The sequence below is a fragment of the Gopherus evgoodei genome, chromosome 3, assembly GCF_007399415.2.
Source record: "Gopherus evgoodei ecotype Sinaloan lineage chromosome 3, rGopEvg1_v1.p, whole genome shotgun sequence".
NCBI lineage: Eukaryota > Metazoa > Chordata > Testudines > Testudinidae > Gopherus > Gopherus evgoodei.
The window spans coordinates 40,564,660-40,584,951 of record NC_044324.1 but is presented as its reverse complement, the minus strand read 5'-3'; the positions used below and the strand labels follow the sequence as shown (position 1 = coordinate 40,584,951).

The following is a 20,292-nucleotide window of genomic DNA, read 5'->3' as shown; positions in this document are numbered from 1 at the left end:
TTTTTTTTAATGCTTGTAATTTTAACTCTGTCATTGCATGTTTCTCTTTTTAAGATGTCACTCAGTTCCTTCCAAATTTCAACAGTGTCAGCAATAAAACAGCAATTTCCCTGCATTTTGTTCAAAGCTACAGAAATAGGCTTCAGGGTACTCAGCATGTGTTCAACATTTTTCTTAAGCTCAGTGTTAAGAACTTTGGCTGTGACGGTGCCATCTATTTTTTTTTCTTGATTTTGTTCACAAACTGTCATCTGATTAGTCCAGTTCTTGATACAGTGCTCCAAACAGTCCACTACTGAGTTCCATCACACCTCTTGTGGGAGAGTTAGCTTGGTTCCTCCCACTATTTTCAGAGCAGCTGCTGCAAAGTGGTTGTTATAGAACTATTTTGCAATTTCAACAACAGTAGCCTTTGTTTCTGGACCGCTGAAGTCTTTGGCTAGGAGGTGCATCAAATGAGCACTGGAACCGTGTGCTATTAACTTGGGACTCTCTTCTAAATAATTTCTTCTCATCTTGGATACATTTGCAGTATTGTCTATGACCAAGCTGCATACTAGACATTTGAATTTTTTTTCACAGTTTGTTATAGCTTTTACTGCTCCTCCTTGTTAAGTGTTCTGCTGTGTGTGCATTTCCTGATGTATCAATTGTTTTTGTAAGGAAGACATTCCCTTTTTCTGTTGTCACACAAGCACATACAACAGGATCATTGTGGACATTGCTCCACCCATCAAGACTCAAGTTAACAATTTTACCTTCTAGAGCTTTTGCACATTGCCAATTTCTTTTTCATATATGTTATCCAGCAATTTGCCTGCAACATCTGCTCTGTTGGATGGAATGTATCCTGTCTTAATGACTGAAGCATGTTAATGAAGTGTGGGTTCTCAATCATACAGAAAGGAGAGTTTGTTGCATAAACAAACCAGGCAATTTTTTCATCAATTACCTCTTTTTGTAATCTGCTGGTTCTTGTCACAAACTTATCTATGGTTGTTTCTGGATGAAGGAATTTTTTTTTCTTTTTGCTACAGGTGATATACTGTGGCTATGTGACATACATTATGTGACTGAAACACTTATCATGGGCAGATTACTTTGAAACTATCGAAAATGATGGTGATCTTGAAGGTGGATAGTCTTCAGAATCCTGGATGTTGAGGATTGATTCTCCTGAACAAAATAAGTCAATGCAGTTATTTAATTATTATTACCCCACTGCTCATTTAGTATTACTCATTGCATTCACTGACATTCTGTACTACTTTAAAGGTAAAATTGTAAAAGTAAGATCTGCCTATTTCAGCTATTTATTTTTTATCACAACTGCATCTAAAATGATAGGTACTATCTAAAACGATAGAGTAACAACTATTTTTTTGCTCAAACATGAGAATTCAAGAATGGTCCAGAAGGTAGACAGTCCTTACAAAAGTATGAAATAAAAAAAAGTTTGCCATCCTGAAGATCCTGCATGTTCAGAAATGTTCCTTTCGTCATCTTCAACACAGCTTCCTCCTGAGAAGGAACACGTTTCAGTTGTTTCATTCGAGCAACCAGGCCTTGCATTTCTTTGTTGCACTGTTTGCATTTTGCACACATGCCTGTCTTACCAACAGGTAGAGGAACTTCATTAAAATATTCCCAAACTGGATCTCTTTTATGGCCTGCTGCCATTATAGGTTTTCCCTTCTAGTGGTAGAATGGTAGGGTAAATCTGAAATCAGTGAAGGCTACACTCAGAAAGACCTCAAGACTTCTGGAATATGCTGCTCAAACAGTTTCACTTTTGTTTCTACTGCCTGTCCCTCCCTTCTCACATTTATTTTTCTTCTTGTCCAGATCTATTCTGCCCCCAACAATCTTATATTCATTGAACTTTTTGAAACTTTGCACTTTTATAGAGGTAAGGGATTGACTGTGTACACAAATTTGCAGAGGGACAGTAGGGTTGAAGTCTCTTAATTCTCATCTCTATATTTTATTTATTTATTTATTTAAAAACATTTTTGCTGTTAACAAGCATATTCTCTCTGGAGACACAAATTCACAGTTTGAGAACTGCAAAATTAAACATCTCTGATGGGATCTTCTGGAGCGGGGCTGGCAACCTATGGCACGCGTGCCGAAGGCGGCACACTAGCTGATTTTCAGTGTCACTCACACTGCCCTGGTCCTGGCCACCAGTCCGGGGGCTCTGCATTTTAATTTAATTTTAAATGAAGCTTCTTAAACATTTTAAAAATCTTATTTACTTTACATACAACAATAGTTTAGTTATATATTATAGACTTATAGAAAGAGACCTTCTAAAAACGTTAAAATGTATTACTGGCACGCGAAACCTTAAGTCAGAGTGAATAAATGAAGACTCGGCACACCACTTCTGAAAGGTTGCTGACCCCTATTTTAGAGTAAGCACTGAGTCCCATTGAGTAGATAGAAAGATTAAACTAAATAATCTATACAGAAGCCCCTGGAACTTCATAAAATTGGATCCCTAATCCATGAACTATTGGAAATCATTTACACAACTTTTCTTAAATATTACATGAATATATTGTCTCATACTATACAATTAGAATTTATAATCCCTATTCCATGATGAGATATCTTTGAGCTATAATGTATCTTAATTAAAACTATCTTTAGGTAGGTTTTTCCCTCAAAAAGCATTTTATCAAAAAAATCTGATTTTAAATAAAAACAATTCTGATTTTTTTTAAATCAATAATTTTTATCCACCCTGGTTTATGAGATATCTGGTACACAGCATAAAAAGCCCTTGATTAGTAGAGAGAAAAGAAAGTGACAGCATGATCCATTTTGGCTACCCAGAGTCCCAGCCAAGTACTTAAATTACCATAGCCCCTTATCATTATCAGGGCCCTGTTGTACTTGGCAATGTACAGACACCTATAAAGAAACAGCTCTGATGTGAAGAGCTCATTGTTCATGAAGAATGATTTATGAACGGTGATGGGAGAGGAATATAGTCTAATGAATATAATATTTATTATAAGTGGGGCTGGTACCACCATCTGTTATTAAGGTTGACCAGCACTTCCCATTATTAGACCTCATTTTCAATTACTTGTAATGGCCAAATTTGAACAGTTTGGGATGAAATTTTCTATGCTGGTGTCTGCTTCAAGATGAATGTTTTTTTTTTGGGGGGGGGGATTTTTTAAAATTGTTGAACACTTTCCATTATAAGATTCTTTTGCATCTTTTTGAGAAGTTTTAACATCTCCATTGTTTGCAGCAGGCATTTGAAATCATCAGGGAGAAAGCCTTCGGCTAGAGATGTCTCTCTTCTGTGTCCCATGACATTCTGCTTGGGTTTGGCTACAAGATAAACTACTAAAATTGCTGTTTTCCTAATGTCGCTTATGTTCCTTAGGGAAATTTTGGGAATACGCCCAAATAATAACTGAACATGAACCTTCTTCTCTATGGCCAGGCTTATGCTGCTGTTACACTTCCCCTCCTCTCCCCCCCCCCCCATTCTGCACTTGGAACACCTGGGAGCATCTATAGTGGGGAGAGAGGAGGGAAACTTCTCCTCCAAACCACACTGCTCTTGGGACCTGGCATCCCTAATTCTGGGCACTACATGGGGCATAAGTCCCTCACTTTCCAGGGGAATGGGGAAGGAGAAGAAAGAGAACCAGCCATACATCTGGAGCCATCCACAGTGCCAGCGCCTTGTTCTCCTCCCTCCATTGGATAGTGACCTTCTCTTGCTGATAGCTAATATACTTTGCTTAAGTGTTAGAAGTCTGAACCTTCAGCACTGCAGCACAAGATTCAAACCTTGCTGATGTTGCATATTGGGTAGATATGTACAGTTTCACTTAATAGAATTTATTTTTATCTCTTTTTTAAAAAACAAGGCAATTGCATACAAAATAACATAGTTTTGTTAATAAGGTTGCAAATTAAAGCACTGGAAACTTAGGAAATGCCTGAGTTAACGTTGTCTGTGTGACCTTAATCCAGCCCTCTTGTATGTGTGCATTATGCTGCACACTTTAATTACATGACTGCTTACTGTTTTTTCCCACAGGACTTATTCCTCATTCAGTATACTGGATAGATGCACAAGAGGGCAAAATTAAGGCTGCAGTGGCAACTGTAAATCAAGCACTTCCTAATTTTAGAGTGCTTGACTTTGCAACCTAAATAATGTTCTTTAACATAGTTTATTTTGTATGTATAAAATATAAAGTACTAGCTTCATCATTTTAAAAGGAGGTGATAGAATAGTTCAGCTCAGAATCTTCTATTTTTAAAAGTTGTACACTACTGTCCAGTCAACTTAGCATCACTTAAATATGTTTTTAATACATTCAGGTAGGTTAGGCTCAAACTTTGTAATAGGCTAAATACTGAGAAAGCCAATAAGTGTGCGTGAGACACAGATAAGTAGTATACCTAACCAGTTAGTAGACCGGATACTAAATTAGTGTGTTCTTGTGTTTCATTTAAAGAATGTCAAGCTTTCTGTTTTGGATAATATGTATGCCTTCAGTGTTTGAGGAATGAACATGCTTGTGAAGTGAATCACATAATATGTGTTTTGTTCTTCATTTCATTAATCAGAAAGTTCACAAAGAGATAAAAACCCTGGAAATAAAATTATCTCCCAGGAAACAGAGTGGGATTTCTCTGGTGGGGAAAATCATTGCGCTTTATACAGATCTAGAATAAGACACATGCCAGTGTTTTTAATCAAAGAACACAAACTAAATTTACCATTGAAGAATTATTTTGGTGCATAATGTAACACACTTGATTTTTTAAAGAAGTGTTTACGAATTTTGAATGCGTCAAGTTGACATGTAAAATAAGTTAATAAAGAGATTGTTCCTCTGAAAGTTCTGGAGTTTTGTTTTAGCCAGTTGTAACTTTCAGTAATTTGTTTATGTAGCTATTGGAGTTAATTTTGTATTTGCTCTTTTGAAGCTCATGTGGAAAACGAAGAACAGTACACTCAAGCACTGGAGAAATTTGGAGGCAACTGTGTCTGTAGGGATGATCCAGATTTGGGAACAGCGTTTTTAAAATTTTCTGTGTTTACAAAGGAGTTGACTGCTCTCTTCAAAAATTTGGTAAGAAATGGTCTAGAATAAAAAGTTATGATTGGAACTGTGCTAGGAAGAATTATACGTATAGATGGTTCAGGTATATTTAGTTCACAAATAAAACAATTGTTCCTCTTGAAGAAGATTCAGTGTGTTGGAGATCAGTATTTCTGGCTTCCCTGAGAATGTCTGTAATCTTTGACTTGAACCAGTATGCCATATCTTCACCTTTGCTTCCTTCAAATCTATAATTGAAATATGCTTCTGTCATGGTCTAATTCCCCGCTCTGAACCTTAGCGTCCAAAAGATGGGGTACCAGCATGAATTCCTCTAAGCTCAAGTATCAGCTTAGTACTTGTAGCGCTGCCACCAACCAGGAATTCCAGTGCCTGGTGCACTCTGGTCCCCCCAAAACCTTGCCCGGGAACCCCCAAGACCCAGTCCCTCTGGATCTTAACACAAGGAAAGTAAATCCTTTCCCTCACCGTTGCCTCTCCCAGGCTTCCCCTCCCTGGGTTACCCTGAAAGATCACTGTGATTCAAACTCTTTGAATCTTAAAACAGAGAGGAAAATGCACCTTCCCCCCTCCTTCTCTCTCCCCCTCCCAGACTCTCCCTGAGAGAGAAAGTAATCCTAACACAGAGAGAAAATTAACCTTTCTCTCCCACTTCCATCTTTTCTCCCCACCAATTCCCTGGTGAATCCAAACCCAGTCCCCTGGGGTCTCACACCAGAAAAAAAAACCAATAAGGTTCTTAAACAAGAAAACCTTTTAATTAAAGAAAGAAAAAACAGTAAAATTATCTTTGTAAATTTAAGATGGAATATGTTACAGGTTCTTTCAGCTATAGACACTGGGAATACCCTCCCAGCCGAAGTATACAAGTACAAATTAAAATCCTTTCAGCAAAATACAAATTTGAACTCCTCCCAGCCAAATACACATTTGCAAATAAAGAAAACAAACATAAGCCTAACTCGCCTTATCACCTAGTACTTACTATTTTGAATCTATAAGAACCTGTATCAGGGAGACTGGAGAGAAACATGGTTGCACGTCTGGTCACTCTCAGAACCCAGAGAGAACAACAACCAAAAACCTAACAGCACACACAAAAACTTCCCTCCCTCAAGATTTGAAAGTATCCTGTCCCCTGATTGGGCTTCTGGTCAGGTGACAGCCAGGCTCACTGATCTTGTTAACCCTTTACAGGCAAAAGAGATATGAAGTACTTCTGTTCTGTTAACTCTTTCTTATCTGTTTATGATAGCTTCTTTGAAGCCTATGAATCTTAGTGCTTTCCTCAAGGAAGTGGAAATAATCCCTATTAAATGACAACAGCAAAGAAAGCTATTAAAACTGTTAAACTAACAAAATATGACCCACTGCTTGTTCAGTCTGTTTTTACCTTCCTTTTACATATTGCCTTTGCATTATGTAATCGGATTGTTAAGCTTTTGGAGAACAGATGGTTTTCTTACTTGCATGTAAAAAGCCTACCCCATGTTTGACACCCTGCAGATTATAAATAATATATAGGGTTCAATTCTGCAAATGCTGAGCACATCAAGTGTTACTGAAGTCAGTAGGAGTTGCGGTCACTCTGTGCCTTGCAATGTCAGGGCCATATTGTATGTGTTCTACATGCACAGCGTGAACATGGGAATATAAAAAGTTAAATTGCAAGAGGCGAATTCTTTGCCCGCTCTTTTGCGTTGTGTTACTCAGAAGGCACAATCAGGGAATGAAGTCTAGCTGTATTCCCCTAGGATGGGTGAGTCCCAAGGTCTCATAGAGCCAGCTAGAGCTAACTTTTATGCTACCTTCCTTGGGGGGCAGGAAGGAGGACTGGCCAGTGTGTGATGTGCTTCAGCTGTGCTCAGCTGGCAGTGGTCTTCTGGGGACTGATGCCAGCTGATGTTATTTAGAGGAGCCTCCAAGCCAAAACTGGCTCCCTGATGCTGTCCCCCCCCGCCTCACTGAGCACGGATCTTGGTGAGACAGAGAATGAAGCCCTGAACGTATTAGCACTGAAATATATTTCACATTGAATTTGGATATCTCCAGATGTGGGGTATGATGTTCTGATATTAAGGACCAGTTTTGCCACCCTTACTCAAGCTAAGTTAGTCCCTTAGCATATGAGTACTCGCTGAAATTAGTAGACCTACTCAGTTTGAGTAAGGTGGCAGAATTGGCCATTTAAATGAATACACTTATGCTGCCTACAGAAACATTGTACTATATCTCATTTTAACACAATATGGTGAGTAAACTGTTTCTCCAGCTGAGTATAGTAATCTGTAATATGGGTTTAAGTTATTTTATCTGTATTAAGCAATGAATGTTTTCACAAGCAATGTTGACTGAAAAAGTAGTGTCAGCTTTTATGTTCTTATTAAAATAGCAGTGGGGAAGCTGAAACTGAATCTGTTTTTAAAGATTATTTTTAATTCAAGCCAAATAAATGTGGACATTTTACGAAAAAAAGTAGCCACTGTTATTAATAAGAGAATTAATTACCAAAGTTACAGAATGGTGTGGGTTATGTGTAATAATAAGAATAATAGTGTAGCTTTTATATACTACTTTTCATCCAAAGGTCTGAGTCTCCTTTACAAGGGAAGTATCTGTACGCTGTGTGTGACCTGATCAGACTATTTTAAGGTCATTATGAGACTTGGTTGTAGGAGAGTAATTTCATAATCAGATTCATCTTCCTCTAAGCAAAACCAAAAGAAGCGTTTCTAGAACTTGTTGCTCTATTCTGGCTTCTCACTGTAAGCAGTCTATTCTTCTTGCTTCGATTTATATAGATCAGAAATGCACGTCTTTCATTCTTCTCATTTTATGGTTCTAATTTTCCCTACTGGCTGAGTGCCACCTATTTTCTCATATACAGAAACTTTGTGGCTCCTCCTCTTGTCTCATTATCATTATGTTATCTTATATGAGGGGAGACTCAGTGGGTTCCAGCAGATAGGTCCACTCTCCTCTCTGCCTCCACTGCAAGTTGGTGAGGGATGTGTCCCAATGAACAGCTCCTTTCTTTCTCCAGATGTGATCCACCCTTCTGAAGTTTAAAGTTGTTTGCTTCCTTCTGATTGCAAAACGAGAACTGGAGAAGGACAGACACCCAATATTATCTGAGTTTCAGATACCAGCAGGGAAAGTTTAAACTCTCCCCCCAAAAACTGTTAAATGTCCAATCATGAAAAAACACGCAAACTCTAAGGTTTTTTGAAAATCATTTATTTATAAACATGAACTTCTTGGAGAGTATTTCTTTAATTTTTCCAGCCAGAAATTCATACCGCTTGAATCAATTGTTCACTCTTCTGGAAGTATCCTACTTTGAAAATCACCTCCAAATTGCTTGGATACAAGTCGTTTTCTAAGTGGAGATTACAAGGGACTATCTCTAAGGAGTGTTGTAGTATTCTGAAGAGACTTTGGATTCTTCTTTATTATTATTTAATTATTGATATGTTTTATTTATACAATACAGCATCATAGCTGTGCATAATGCACATTTCATGTTTCTTTATACTGTTGTAAACTATACTGACCTGAATGTTTTACACACCTGGAATGTCAGATTGAAGTCCTTTTAGTACATCCTTCCCCCATGCATGGTTCCTCTTCCCCCCCCAGAAAAATATCCTTTTAGTCTGTCTCCTCACTCAGTGAATTATGTACAGTACAAAGAGATTTGGAAGCATTTTGCATCAAAAAGGAATGTATTGACATTAACTTGGCACCCATTGTGTTTCAGTTGTAAAGAGATTTTTGTTTTATACCATACAAGCTGCTGCTGCAAGCCTTCTTTTTAATCACTTTAGCTCCATAAGGCACTTTTAAAAAATTTCAGAAAAGATTCTAGCAGAATGAGTAGTGATATTCTGGGGAGAGAGAGGACGTGCCCAGACTGGAACAGATGACACAGCTATTTAAACTAGTGTAACCTGAGGCCTAGTGTTAAGCTTTACCTGATCATTTATTTAGGATTTTCTTGATTTTTTTGATTGGAGAGCCATTGTATTCTGTCAGCTTAACATCTGGGATGCATTTTGGGGGCTGCAGTTCTAAAATGTTTGAATTAAAATGGGAGAGATTTCCTTTAAATCGTTCCTTCTTGTTGTATGAATCTCATTTAAAGATGGTCTGCTTTCACAGCTTTTAATTCTTTTTCTCTTCTGATGGAGAAGACTGATGGCACCTTAAACACAAACAGATGTATTTGGGCATAAGTTTTCATAGGTAAAAAACCCACTTCTTCAGATGCCACCGAACTCCTCGTTGTTTCTGTGAATACAGACTAACATGGCTACCCCTGATACTTGATGTAGAAGGCTTTGCAAAGTACACACTTTGCCATCATGGCTTTAATCTTTTCATGGTCATATCCGAGCGTCTGGATTTTTAAACCCTGCACTGCCTCATCAGAGTTTCTGATGTCTTATGACTCAACTATAGAGTGGCCAAATTGAAGTTCAGGCCTTGGTATAGCTTTGATTGGGAGCAAATGAATTACGTGTGTATCTGGCTGGATTCCTGTTGTATGTGCATTTTAAAACAGCTACTGAAGCTATAAGACTATATTTTTTGGAGAACTCAATTTTCAGGTGCTTTGGTTCTTAATGTTTGGAGACTAGCTGTAAAAGCTGTGGTGGCATTTCTAGAGGGGGACTGAATTACATACATTTACATTCTCCACTACATTGTTTTTTATCAGTTTCTTATAGATGTGCACCTTTTTCTCCAGTACAGAACCCAGATAATCATAGTAGAGCTCTGTCTACTGGCTTCTGTATTGTAACTCCAGTATACTGCTATAAAGTTTCCTTGAGCTTTCTCTAGGTCAGAAATGCTCTTTAAGAAGTCCACTTGATGTGTCCTTTGATTCTGATAACCCAGGTGAGGCATTTTTCAGAAAGGAACACTATTTTTCCTGGCATACACACTGTTGTTCCTTGGTGGTATTTTTCATTGATAGCTTGTTTGGCATTCATTTGGTTAGAATAGTAGCATCAACGGTGTGGTTAAGTCTGTGTAAGGGATGTTTTTGACACAGTCACTTGTAATTTTAAGTACTTGGACTCCCTATATGATTAAGTGTCAGGTGGTATGGTATGAGTATGAAAATCAGAAATATTAGGATAGGGAAAAGGCCGGTCAACCCAACATGCCTACTCTTTACACGTTTTTCTTTTAATCCTATTCTTTTTACTGTGCCATGGGAAAAAACCCTATAATTGCATATCTCCTTTGTCTGTTTCTCCCTAGAATAAAGATCTGATTTGTGCAGGTCTCTACCTTCTACTTTAGAAGCATAGTAGCTATTTAACAACTCTGTGCTGTGTTTTTCTTCTCTCTCTCCCCCTAGCCCCTCCCCGCCCTTCATTCCTCAATATACTCTCCCTTCTCCTAAGTATCCAGTGGCTTTTTTATCCTTAGTCTGTTGTGTGTTTATTAATTTTGTTTCTCTTTGTAAATTCAGTGCTCATAACAATTGCTGGATTACAAGCACTGGAATCTGAAATCTTCACTTTACAAAAAGTGTTGGGGAAGAGAGGAGAAGCTTCCATATGAGTAGTAATTTAAAAATGCTAGGGTTATTAATTTACAGAGGAGAAAAGTAAGGGTCAATGTTTTTGCTACATATTTTGGCTAACCAGGTGCTCCTGTTTACCTTTTCCATAATACAAAAGCAAGAGAGCACTCATTGAATTTAAAAGGTAACATGTTCAAAACTGATCAAAGAAAATGCTGTTGTACAGTGTATATAGTTAACCTATGACACTTGCTGCCCTGCAAGATATTGAAACAAAGACCTTTTTTTTAAGTTCAGGTCCTGTGCTTGTAATGTGCATAGCTTTACAGGTGTGAATAGTCCGCTTAATGTCAACGGGACTGCTCGCATATGTAAAGTTAAGCAGGTGTGTAAGTCTTTGCAGGTTTGGGTCTGATTCTCCACACTGTTAAAAATTCATAATTTCATTTACTTAAATAGAGTTACTCCTGATCTCACTGGTATATGGTGGGAGAGAACTTGCTAAAGAATCATATGACACTACACTGATGGGTGCTTTTAAAATGTGCATCATTGTTCTTTATTTGAAAGAGCAGCATGTCAAGGTGTCAAGTGAGGTATGTGAATGTGATGACCTTTATTTTCAGCATCTCAACAAATTTTACTGAAGAAGTTGTAAGCACTAGCGAAAACAGAGAAATGATGCAAAAGGTCCTAGAGGAACCAGAAATAAACATTAAATTCAACTTGGAAAAACCTGGACATCATTAATGATGAGTGTTCTGAGGGAGGAGGTTTATAATAGAGAGCAAGTTAAGACATGGTCTTGCAATGGGATATAATAACAAAAAGGTGTGGGCTAACCCTAGGTAGTAATCCCTCTTTATATGGCTCTGGGGCAACTGCTTCTGGAATATTATAGTAATGTCTTTGCCAGGAAAAGATTGACAAACTGGAAGGAGTTCAGAAGATGATAGCAAGTCATTAGGCTTTGAATCTGGTCATTTATGAAGATTAAAAGAGTTAAACATGTGTACTTTGTCTAAAACATCACTAAGAGACGTGGAGGAAAAAATAAAGTAGTTACCAGATAGCTGAATTATGTCAATGGCAAGAAAGGAGAGGAAATTGGGGTCCAAGTAGAAGCGAAACTTGCTAATGGTAAAATTTATTAGGCTAAGCAAAAGTATCCCAAGGGAAGTGGTGGAAGCTCATCACTTAGACATTTAAACTTTGACTGGACAAAATATTAGAAAATATACTGTAGGGAACTATCGGCCATTGGGCAGGGTGTTGGACTAGATTACTTAAAAGTGCTTTTTCTTCTCTTAACATCTAGAATTGTAATTCTCATGCTTTTGAGCATAAATTGATAGCTCTAGTCAGGAAGAAATTTTCCCACATAGTATTTCACTTAGGTGCATAGGGAAGTTTTGCATCTTCTAAAACAGGGATCAGCAACCTTTGGCTTGCGGACCATCAGGAAAATCTGTTGGTGGGCAGGGACAGTTTGTTTACCTGCAGCATCTGCAGGTTCAGCTGATTGCAGCTCCCACTGGCCGTGGTTTGCCGTTGCAGGCAAATGGGGGCTGCGGGAAGCAGTGGCCAGCAAATCCATCGTCTCACACCGCTTCCCACAGACCCCATTGGCCTGGAACGGTGAACTGGCTGAACCTGCACACAAACCGTCCCGGCCTTCCAGCGGCTTTACCTGACAGGCCTCGTGCCAAAGGTTGCCGATCTCTGCTCTAAAATGTACTAGAGGTGGCAAGCAACTGGTCCGTTTTGACATAGTAATGCCTATATTCCTTGAGAAATCTTGGTTAGGTACTGTGAGATTTGTTTTTTTAAATAAAATACTTTCATCTACATTGATTTTCTTTTTCCTTTACTATATAATTAATAACTTTTAAAAATTCCAAGGTCAGGCACACATTATATCTTATCTTGACAGTGGTGTAATATTTCATTGTTGTTCATTTCCTATTGATGTTAATTGGCTTTGTGCTGCTAAAAACATGAAACGCTGGGAAACCCATTTTAAATTTTTCAATCAAATAGTGCTTATCTTTAGTGAAAGGGAAGTTACTTAAGCGGTGTAGTACATTAAGATACAGTGTGGGCTGGTCTACACTACGGGGGGAAATCAATCTTAGATACGCAACTTCAGCTACGTCCTTACTGCGCATGGCTCCCCCTGTTGATTCCGCAACTCCGTTGGGGTTGGTGGAGTTCCGGAATCGATGTAAGCGCGCTCGGGGATCGATATATCGCGTCTAGATGAGACGCGATATATCGATCCCCAAGCAATCGATTTTAACCCGCCAATACGGCGGGTAGTCTAGACGTAGCCTAGCAGTCATTAATGAACATCTATGTGCTTTGGTGTGTGAGAGGCCAATGGCTGAGTGCTATCAACACAAACAGTAGAGAAGTGGTTTAGTAACCATAAAATGCACACTGAGAGTCCTTGATTCCAATTATAAAACATTTTTTATTTTCAATTAAATGTAAAACATTTTAAAAGCACGTTTGTCATATCCCTATGTGTGTCTAAATGGTTTTTCAGCAAAAAGTTATAGACATTTTTGGTTAGATAGGTGTTTTTGTTGTTTTTGTTTTTCTGTTTTTTTAAAAACACTGTCCCTATCCCATCCCTTCCCACCTTATCTGGGGAGGGCTAGGGGAGGATGTCTCTAGCCTGGCTGGAGCTGCTCCGGCAGGCTGGGCCGCACGGCCACAGCATGTTCCAGTGGGCTCAGCCAGGCGGCATGGCCGCAGCGTGATCTGGCAGGCTGGGTGGCGTTGCTGCAGCCTGCTCTAGGTGGTGGAGCCGAGCGGCATGGCTGCAGCCTGCCGGCCCCAGAGCTGCAGCTGCTTGGGAGGCTGTGGGGAGAGCAGCATGGCCAGAAGCGAAGAGAATCTGGCCCCGCTTCTTCCCTTCTGGCTCTGCTGGCTGTGCTGCTTCTCCTTGCTCCCTCTGATTGGGGAAGGGGCTGCGTCCCACCTCTCCCTCTCTATATCCGTTCATAAACTGACCCCCTTCTCTGGTGCTTCCCTTTTTTACTAAAAAAAAAATCGGCTTATGAACGAGTATATACGGTAGTTTAGTCCCTTTTTCTCGTGCAAATGTTGGCTTGGCTATTACATCTAATATGGCTTCTGGCAGCTGAGTATTTGTGAAAATAAACATTCTCCCGCCTGTTGCCTTTTCTCCCCCCACCAGCCTTTTCCAATTTGTGATCATGAATTTACTACCCTATCTCTGTCATCTTATCTTGTTGGAAGCTGTCAGAGGGAAAATTGTGTGGCTGCCAAAGCAGCAGTTTTAGAAGTGGAAACCAGATCAGTTATTTTTTTTTTTTTAAACTTGGAAGTTGTCAGTATTTCTCTGGCTCCAGGGGCATCTGATCTTGCAACATCTCTGAAGCACTCCTAGACCTCAGTGTGTGTCTCCTTTCCCAGCAACTTTTTAAAAGTTATAGCTCAAAATGTAGAGGCAACATACTGGCATCTGTTGGTGATTATATACATTTGTGTACATTTTAGGATGATCTAGAATGGGAGGAGCAGCAAGGGAATGCTTCTTTACTGTGCTAAAACAGATATGTTTACATAAAACTGTTTTAAAAAGCTGGTATAACAGAAACAGTAAAGAAAATTTAAGATTTTTCCCCTGCATTCCACCTCTTAATTTATGGATATGAACAAACATGATTTGTCTTTTTTAGGTCTAAACAGTGCATGCATTCAACACTGCACGTCTACCAGCCAATGTACATTTAAATTTATTTTACAAAAATAAGTAGAAGAGGAATGTAAAGGATACAACAAGTAGTAAATAATATAAATATAACCAGTGAAAAAACAAAATATTGGAGGAATACAATTAAGTCTAACATCAATACTTTCAAAAAGAACCCCTATTTTAAAGTTTTTAATTTATTTGAAAGTCTTTAACTAGAAATACTTGCATATAGATTCTTTCTTCTACATCATTGTACCTATGCACTGTTCATGAAAGCAGTCAGAGCTGTCTTGAAGGGCAGTCACTGTTCTGTTGTGCTCTTTGTTTAAATATTAGTTTCTGCTACGAGTTTTCTGTTTTGATTCACTGAAGAATACAGTGGTGAGAAGGTGAATCTTGTAGGGGGCTCTGGGCTGAGCCTGGGGCGGGGGGTTGGGGTGCAGGAGGGGATGTGAGATCTGGGAGGGGGTACAGGAGGGGGGATAGGGTGCTGGCTCTGGGAGGGGGCTCAGGGCTGAGGTTCAGGGTGCAGGAGGGGGGATGGGGTGCTAGCTCCGGGAGGGGGCTCAGGGCCAGGGGTTGGTGTGCGGCCTCCCGCCGGGCAGCACTTACCTCCAGTTGATCCCGGTTGGCGGTGCCACGTGCCTGCCAGTAAGGCAGGCTCCCTCCCTACCTCAGTCCCACACCACTTCTGAAAAGTGCGAACGCACCCCTGCAGCCCCTGGAGACGGGGAAAGTGGCATGTGGCTCTGTGCGCTGCCTATCTCTGCAAGCACCGCTCCCGCAGTTCCCATTGGGCACAGCTCCCCATTCCTGGCCAATGGGAGCTGTGGGGGCAGTGCTTACAGGCAGGAGCAGCGTGTGGAGGGAGACCCCTGCCCCTGAACCACGGGACCATACTGGCTGCTTCCAGGAGTGGAGTGGGGCTGGGGCAGGCAGGGAGCCTGTCTTAGCGGCAGCCCCGCTGCGCAGCCAGAGATTGCGATCAGCTGGGAGATCCTCCAGGATTGTCCAGCTGATCACGATCGACCGGTTGGTGTGACCCCTGGTTTAGACTATGAAAGCATAGCTTGCTAGGTTGAATGTAGGATGATGGTGATATTTCATAGGATAAAATCCTGACAAAAATACGTGATTTCTCTGGTAGCCTTTCTGTGTCTCATTTTTCCTTGTGAAGTCTTCAGCTGTATCTGGGGTTCATGTTCATTACATTTCTCCATTTATCCCTTAAGGATTTGTCTGGGTTGCAGAATTGTTCAAGTGATAGTCCTTATTGTATTCCCCCATGAGTTATGCATGCACACTGTATGTCTGGAGCTGGAGAATTTGGAAGTATTGTCCATTGGTACACACTTACACTCTGGCTTACCTCGTGCCTCCGTCTAAGGGGATAAAAGATGGAGTGGACCGATCGCCTGTCCAGTGCCTTCTCACTGCCACTTAGCCTGGGTCGGAACCTTCAGTGTCTGCAGCTTTGGCTTCATTCTGCAAAATAAGAACGATTTAGTTTGTAAATAGCTCTAACAGTTGTAATAGCTTTTAGACTTTAGTGATTTATACATCTATTAGTGTTAGATTAGGCTCCCAAGGCGACTCCTTCCCCCCCATACGCCCTGTATTCCTTTCGCGTACCAAACTATACCCAGGACACCAGGCTTCAAACTCTGTGCTTTCTGCCCATGATCCTTCTCAATCAGCGAGGATTGGGGAAGCCCACGTCTCAGCGAGATGTGGTATCTGCTGATTGTTCCCCAGCGTGCCCGATAAAGGCAGGAACTTTGTCTCCATAAATGCCTCATGGAGAAGGCCATGAGGCTCCAATTGGACCCAGGGCGGGGACTCTTCTCCCCCGCCCCCCCCCATTACATCTGCATGATTCAGGAAGCAGTGTGCCTCCAGCTGCAAAGTCCATCTCTGGTGTGGGAGAATCTGTCTTCCCAGACCTCATGGGATGGAGGTGTGTCTCATCAGAAAGCACTTTCATAAGCATGAGACAAAGTCTTCCTGTAAATCTACTTCAATGAGGCTGGATTCGACTGTAAGCAAGACCATCTGCTCGGCCCATGAGGACTTAAGCTGTCCTAAATCTCAGAGACATAACAAGAAAGCCCCAAAATGGGTTCCATTGGTACTGGACCGAGTTCTGTCAACTTCAAATACCGTCCTCCTTGCTGGGTCTGATGGCTTGAACAAGCAGAACCCCTCTTACACCAGAGAGATATGAATCCATTGCCATCTCATGGGACATGTTTGCTTTCCCAGTTCCGGAATCCCCTCCTCCATCTGTCTCCAAGAAGATAATATCACCTCCAAGGGAATCACTTGTCCCAGCTGCAGAATACATCTCCCCTCCAACAGCACATTTGGTACCGCCACTGGAACTGGAATCAGCCTTCTTTTCATTGTGAGACTGTGAACCACCCGATGAATCTTTCTCCCTTTACCGTGTGTGTCCTCCACCACCCAAAAGACCTGCGCCAGTTTGGGACCAAGCTCTTCTGACTCAGAGCTTCTGGTACCCCATGCCATGGGGGCACTCGTGACCAGCTGTTGACTCCTCCATTGGCTCTACTGTGGGCTTTGAGACAGTACTTCACTTCAGAGTCTATCCAATATGCCACAAAGTCACCTTTTGCCTCCCCTCTAAGGGGAGGCTCAGATCTGCCTTCAGATGCAACGGAGGAGGAACCTGATGCTATGGATCCAGTAGTTCCACCAGCGACAGCAAGATTGCCATCTTTATACCTGGACGAAGCAGTGACTCCTACATGTCCTCCTCTCTTCTCCTTCCCTCTCCCCCGCTGATGGCTTCAGGCAGTTCCAGGACCTTTTCCACACTGTTGCTGGGGAGTTTCAGATTCCTCTTGAGGAGATCCAGGACTCCCAACACAAACTCTTAGACATCCTCCATTTATCTGGACGCAATAGTATAACTCTTCCCATTAATGAAGCCATACTGGAGCCGGCTAGGCCCAACTGTGCTCCTGCCCCGCAAAGAGTGGAGAAGCATTATTATGTGCCAGTCAAAGGAGCGGAATTTTCATTCTCTCATGCAGTTTCAAACTCACCGGTAGTCCGTGCTGCTTCTGAAAGGGCTAGTCAGCAATATCCCTGGTCTATTCCCGCTGATGAAAACGGCATATGCCTGGATCTGCTGGGAAGAAAGGTCTTAACATCCAGCCTCCAGTTCATAATAGTCAATAATCCAGCCTCCAGTTCATAATAGTCAATAACCAGATTCTGATGGCATAGTTGAGGAAACCATATTTAGCCCTATTTGTGGAGTTTACAGCTTTCTACAACAGAATAAAGCTCATTTTCAAGCTCTGATAGACAGAGACAAACTTATAGGACCACTCTCCAGTCTGCAGTTGATGCTGCTCATACTTTTCTCTAGAGCTATCGCTACTGCCATCATCATGAGCAAGGGGTCATGACTCCGTGTGTCAGGGTTCCCAGGAAGATAATACAGAATTTGGTGAATCACACCTCTTCAGCCAGAAGATGGATCCTTCCATATCCTGGAGGACTCCAGGGCTGTCCTCTACTTGCTAGGATATACTCACTGCTCATCTGTCAGATCTAGACGTGGTTCAGCAGTTTTTCCATCAGAGGCCCTATGAACCGCCACATGAGAGACAAAGGGTTCAGAAGTCCTGCTTCCCTACACCCTCTGCAACAGGCTGTGTGTGTGTCAGTCTCAGTATCTGGCTCAATGTTGTTTTTGATGGGAGCTTGAGAGCCGTGAAACACTAAGCCCAGCACCTCCTGACTCTGACATGCCATTTGGGGAGGTCATCTGGCACTCTTTTTCAGCACCTTGAGTGCAACAAAAATGGACAAGGGGTGCTGAATGTCATCCTCTGTGGCTATATGATAGTTTGCATCCCTACCTCCTTGAAAACTCTCCCTCTCTTCTCTCCCCTTGGATACCACTGTCATGAGAGTATATTCAAACAAGAGGTGAACTCCTTACTGTAGCGAGGATCGATAGAACATGTCCCCCCTCAGTACCAAGGGAGAGGGTTTTACTTGACTTACTTCCCCAAAAAGAAAGGCGATTGAAGACCTTTCTCAGCCTTTGCCATCTCAGCTGCTCCATTTGCAAACTCAGGTATCACATGGTCACACTAGAAACCTATCTTTAGAAGAGGGCATGTGGTTTACAGCTCTTGATATGAAGGACGTTCATTCATCCTGCCCACAGACACTTCCTCAGATTCATAGCGGGCTCCGACCATTTTCAGTACAGAGTAATCCCTTCAGAATAGCAGTTGCCCCCAGAGTATTTACAAAGATATTACCAAGGTAGTAGCAGATTAAGACAACAATGTCTGACATGTTGTCTTTCCCTACCTCAACAACTGGCACCTTGTCTGCAAGTCCTGCCAGGAAGCTTGTGCATCAACTTCTGTGATGCTGCACCTCCTCTCCTTGCTAGGAGTCAGCATAAACATGGAAAAATGTGTTCTCATGCCTTGCACAATCTCTGGCTTCATCTGGGCAAGAGGACAGGTTCTAGGTCATGAACAGTATCATAGCTCACATCACAAACAACCCTTGAGTACCAGTCAAGTAATGTTTCTCTCTTAGGTCATATGGCCTCATGCATCTGCGTCTCTCATTTTCCAAGACTCCACCTTTGTTGCCTTCAAACGTGGCAGCAATTGGTTAATGTTGTGTCTCCTCTGCTGCATGGGCATCCCCTTTCACCCTTCTTCTCCGGACAGGACCATTATTAGGACACATCCGTATTATATTGAGGAGCCCACATGAACATACACATGGCATAAGGTACCTGGACATCTCGAGAGCTCAGGATGCATATCAGTATTCTGGAGTTGCAAGCAGTCTTCTACATCAGCAAGCTGGGAGGAGTGAGATCCACCTCCCTGTGTTCAGAAGCAGTCTGCCTCTGAAACAGGTGCATTAGTAATTGAAACAGAAAATGCACTGCATTTTGCTGCAGAGGGCATTCCCAGAGTGATGCTCTGTTTTTTCCTTAGTCAAATCAGTTCAACTGTGCCTTCCCTCTGCAACCACTCCTGCCATAAGTTCCATGCAGAATCTGTCAGGACAGAGCGGGGTCATCCTGATCCTGGGCCCTTTTAGACTAAACAGCTCCGATTCTTCTTCGAGTGCTTGCTCGTATCGATTCCAATTAGGTGTGCGTGCGCCGCATGCATGACTGTTGGAAGATTTTTACCTTAGAAACACTCGGTGGGTTGGCTGAGGCGCCCCCTGGAGTGGCACCCTTATGGCGCTGGATATATGCCTCTGCCGACCCAGCTTCCCCTCAGTTCCTTCTTGCTGCCCGTGACGGTCATTGGAACTGTGGAGTGCAGCATAGCTGATCTCCACTTCCCTAGCTCTTTGCTCATTTATACCTGTAGGTAGTTGTTATAGTGTAGTTGTAGTTAATAGTAGTTAGTGTATATAGTAATTGGAGGTAAGGGGCTTCTCTCCTTCCCGGTACCGGAGTCATGCCTCGGTCTCTGAGCTTCAAACCCTGCTCAGCCTGCCTCAAGCCGATGCCTACGGGAGACTCCCACGACTCTTGTCTGAAGTGCCTACAGGAATCCCATCAGCCAGATAAGTGCTGCATTTTTAAGGCATTCAAGCCTTGGACAAAAAAGGAGCGGCACTTTTGTTTGAAGCAGCTCCTCATGGAAGCGGCACTTAGCCCAACACCCTCTGCCCTGCGCCGAGACCTGGCGCCGTTGGTCCGAAGCGTGCCTCGAGCACCAGCAAAGACTCCCGGCACCGGATGTCTCTGGCACCATTACCAGCGTGGCACCACTCGCTGTCTCTGGGAGCCAGTAAGCAGCACAAGCAACCTGCTGCTCCTGCACAGTTACCCGCACCACCTGTGCCTCTCTTGGAGTAGCGTCCCGTGCTAGACCACCCCATAAAGGCTC

At 41.9% G+C, this 20,292-nt stretch overlaps 1 protein-coding gene across 4 annotated transcripts in view; it reads left to right on the top strand.

Moving 5' to 3' along the window:
* Positions 1 to 20,292, top strand: part of ASAP2 (ArfGAP with SH3 domain, ankyrin repeat and PH domain 2) — a 196,749-nt gene that overhangs the window by 43,627 nt on the left and 132,830 nt on the right. For all 4 annotated transcript variants that reach the window (XM_030555465.1, XM_030555463.1, XM_030555464.1 and 1 more), the window contains exon 3: positions 4,972 to 5,117. In XM_030555465.1, coding sequence (XP_030411325.1) covers positions 4,972 to 5,117 — 146 coding nt within the window. The remainder of the gene's footprint in view (positions 1 to 4,971; positions 5,118 to 20,292) is intronic.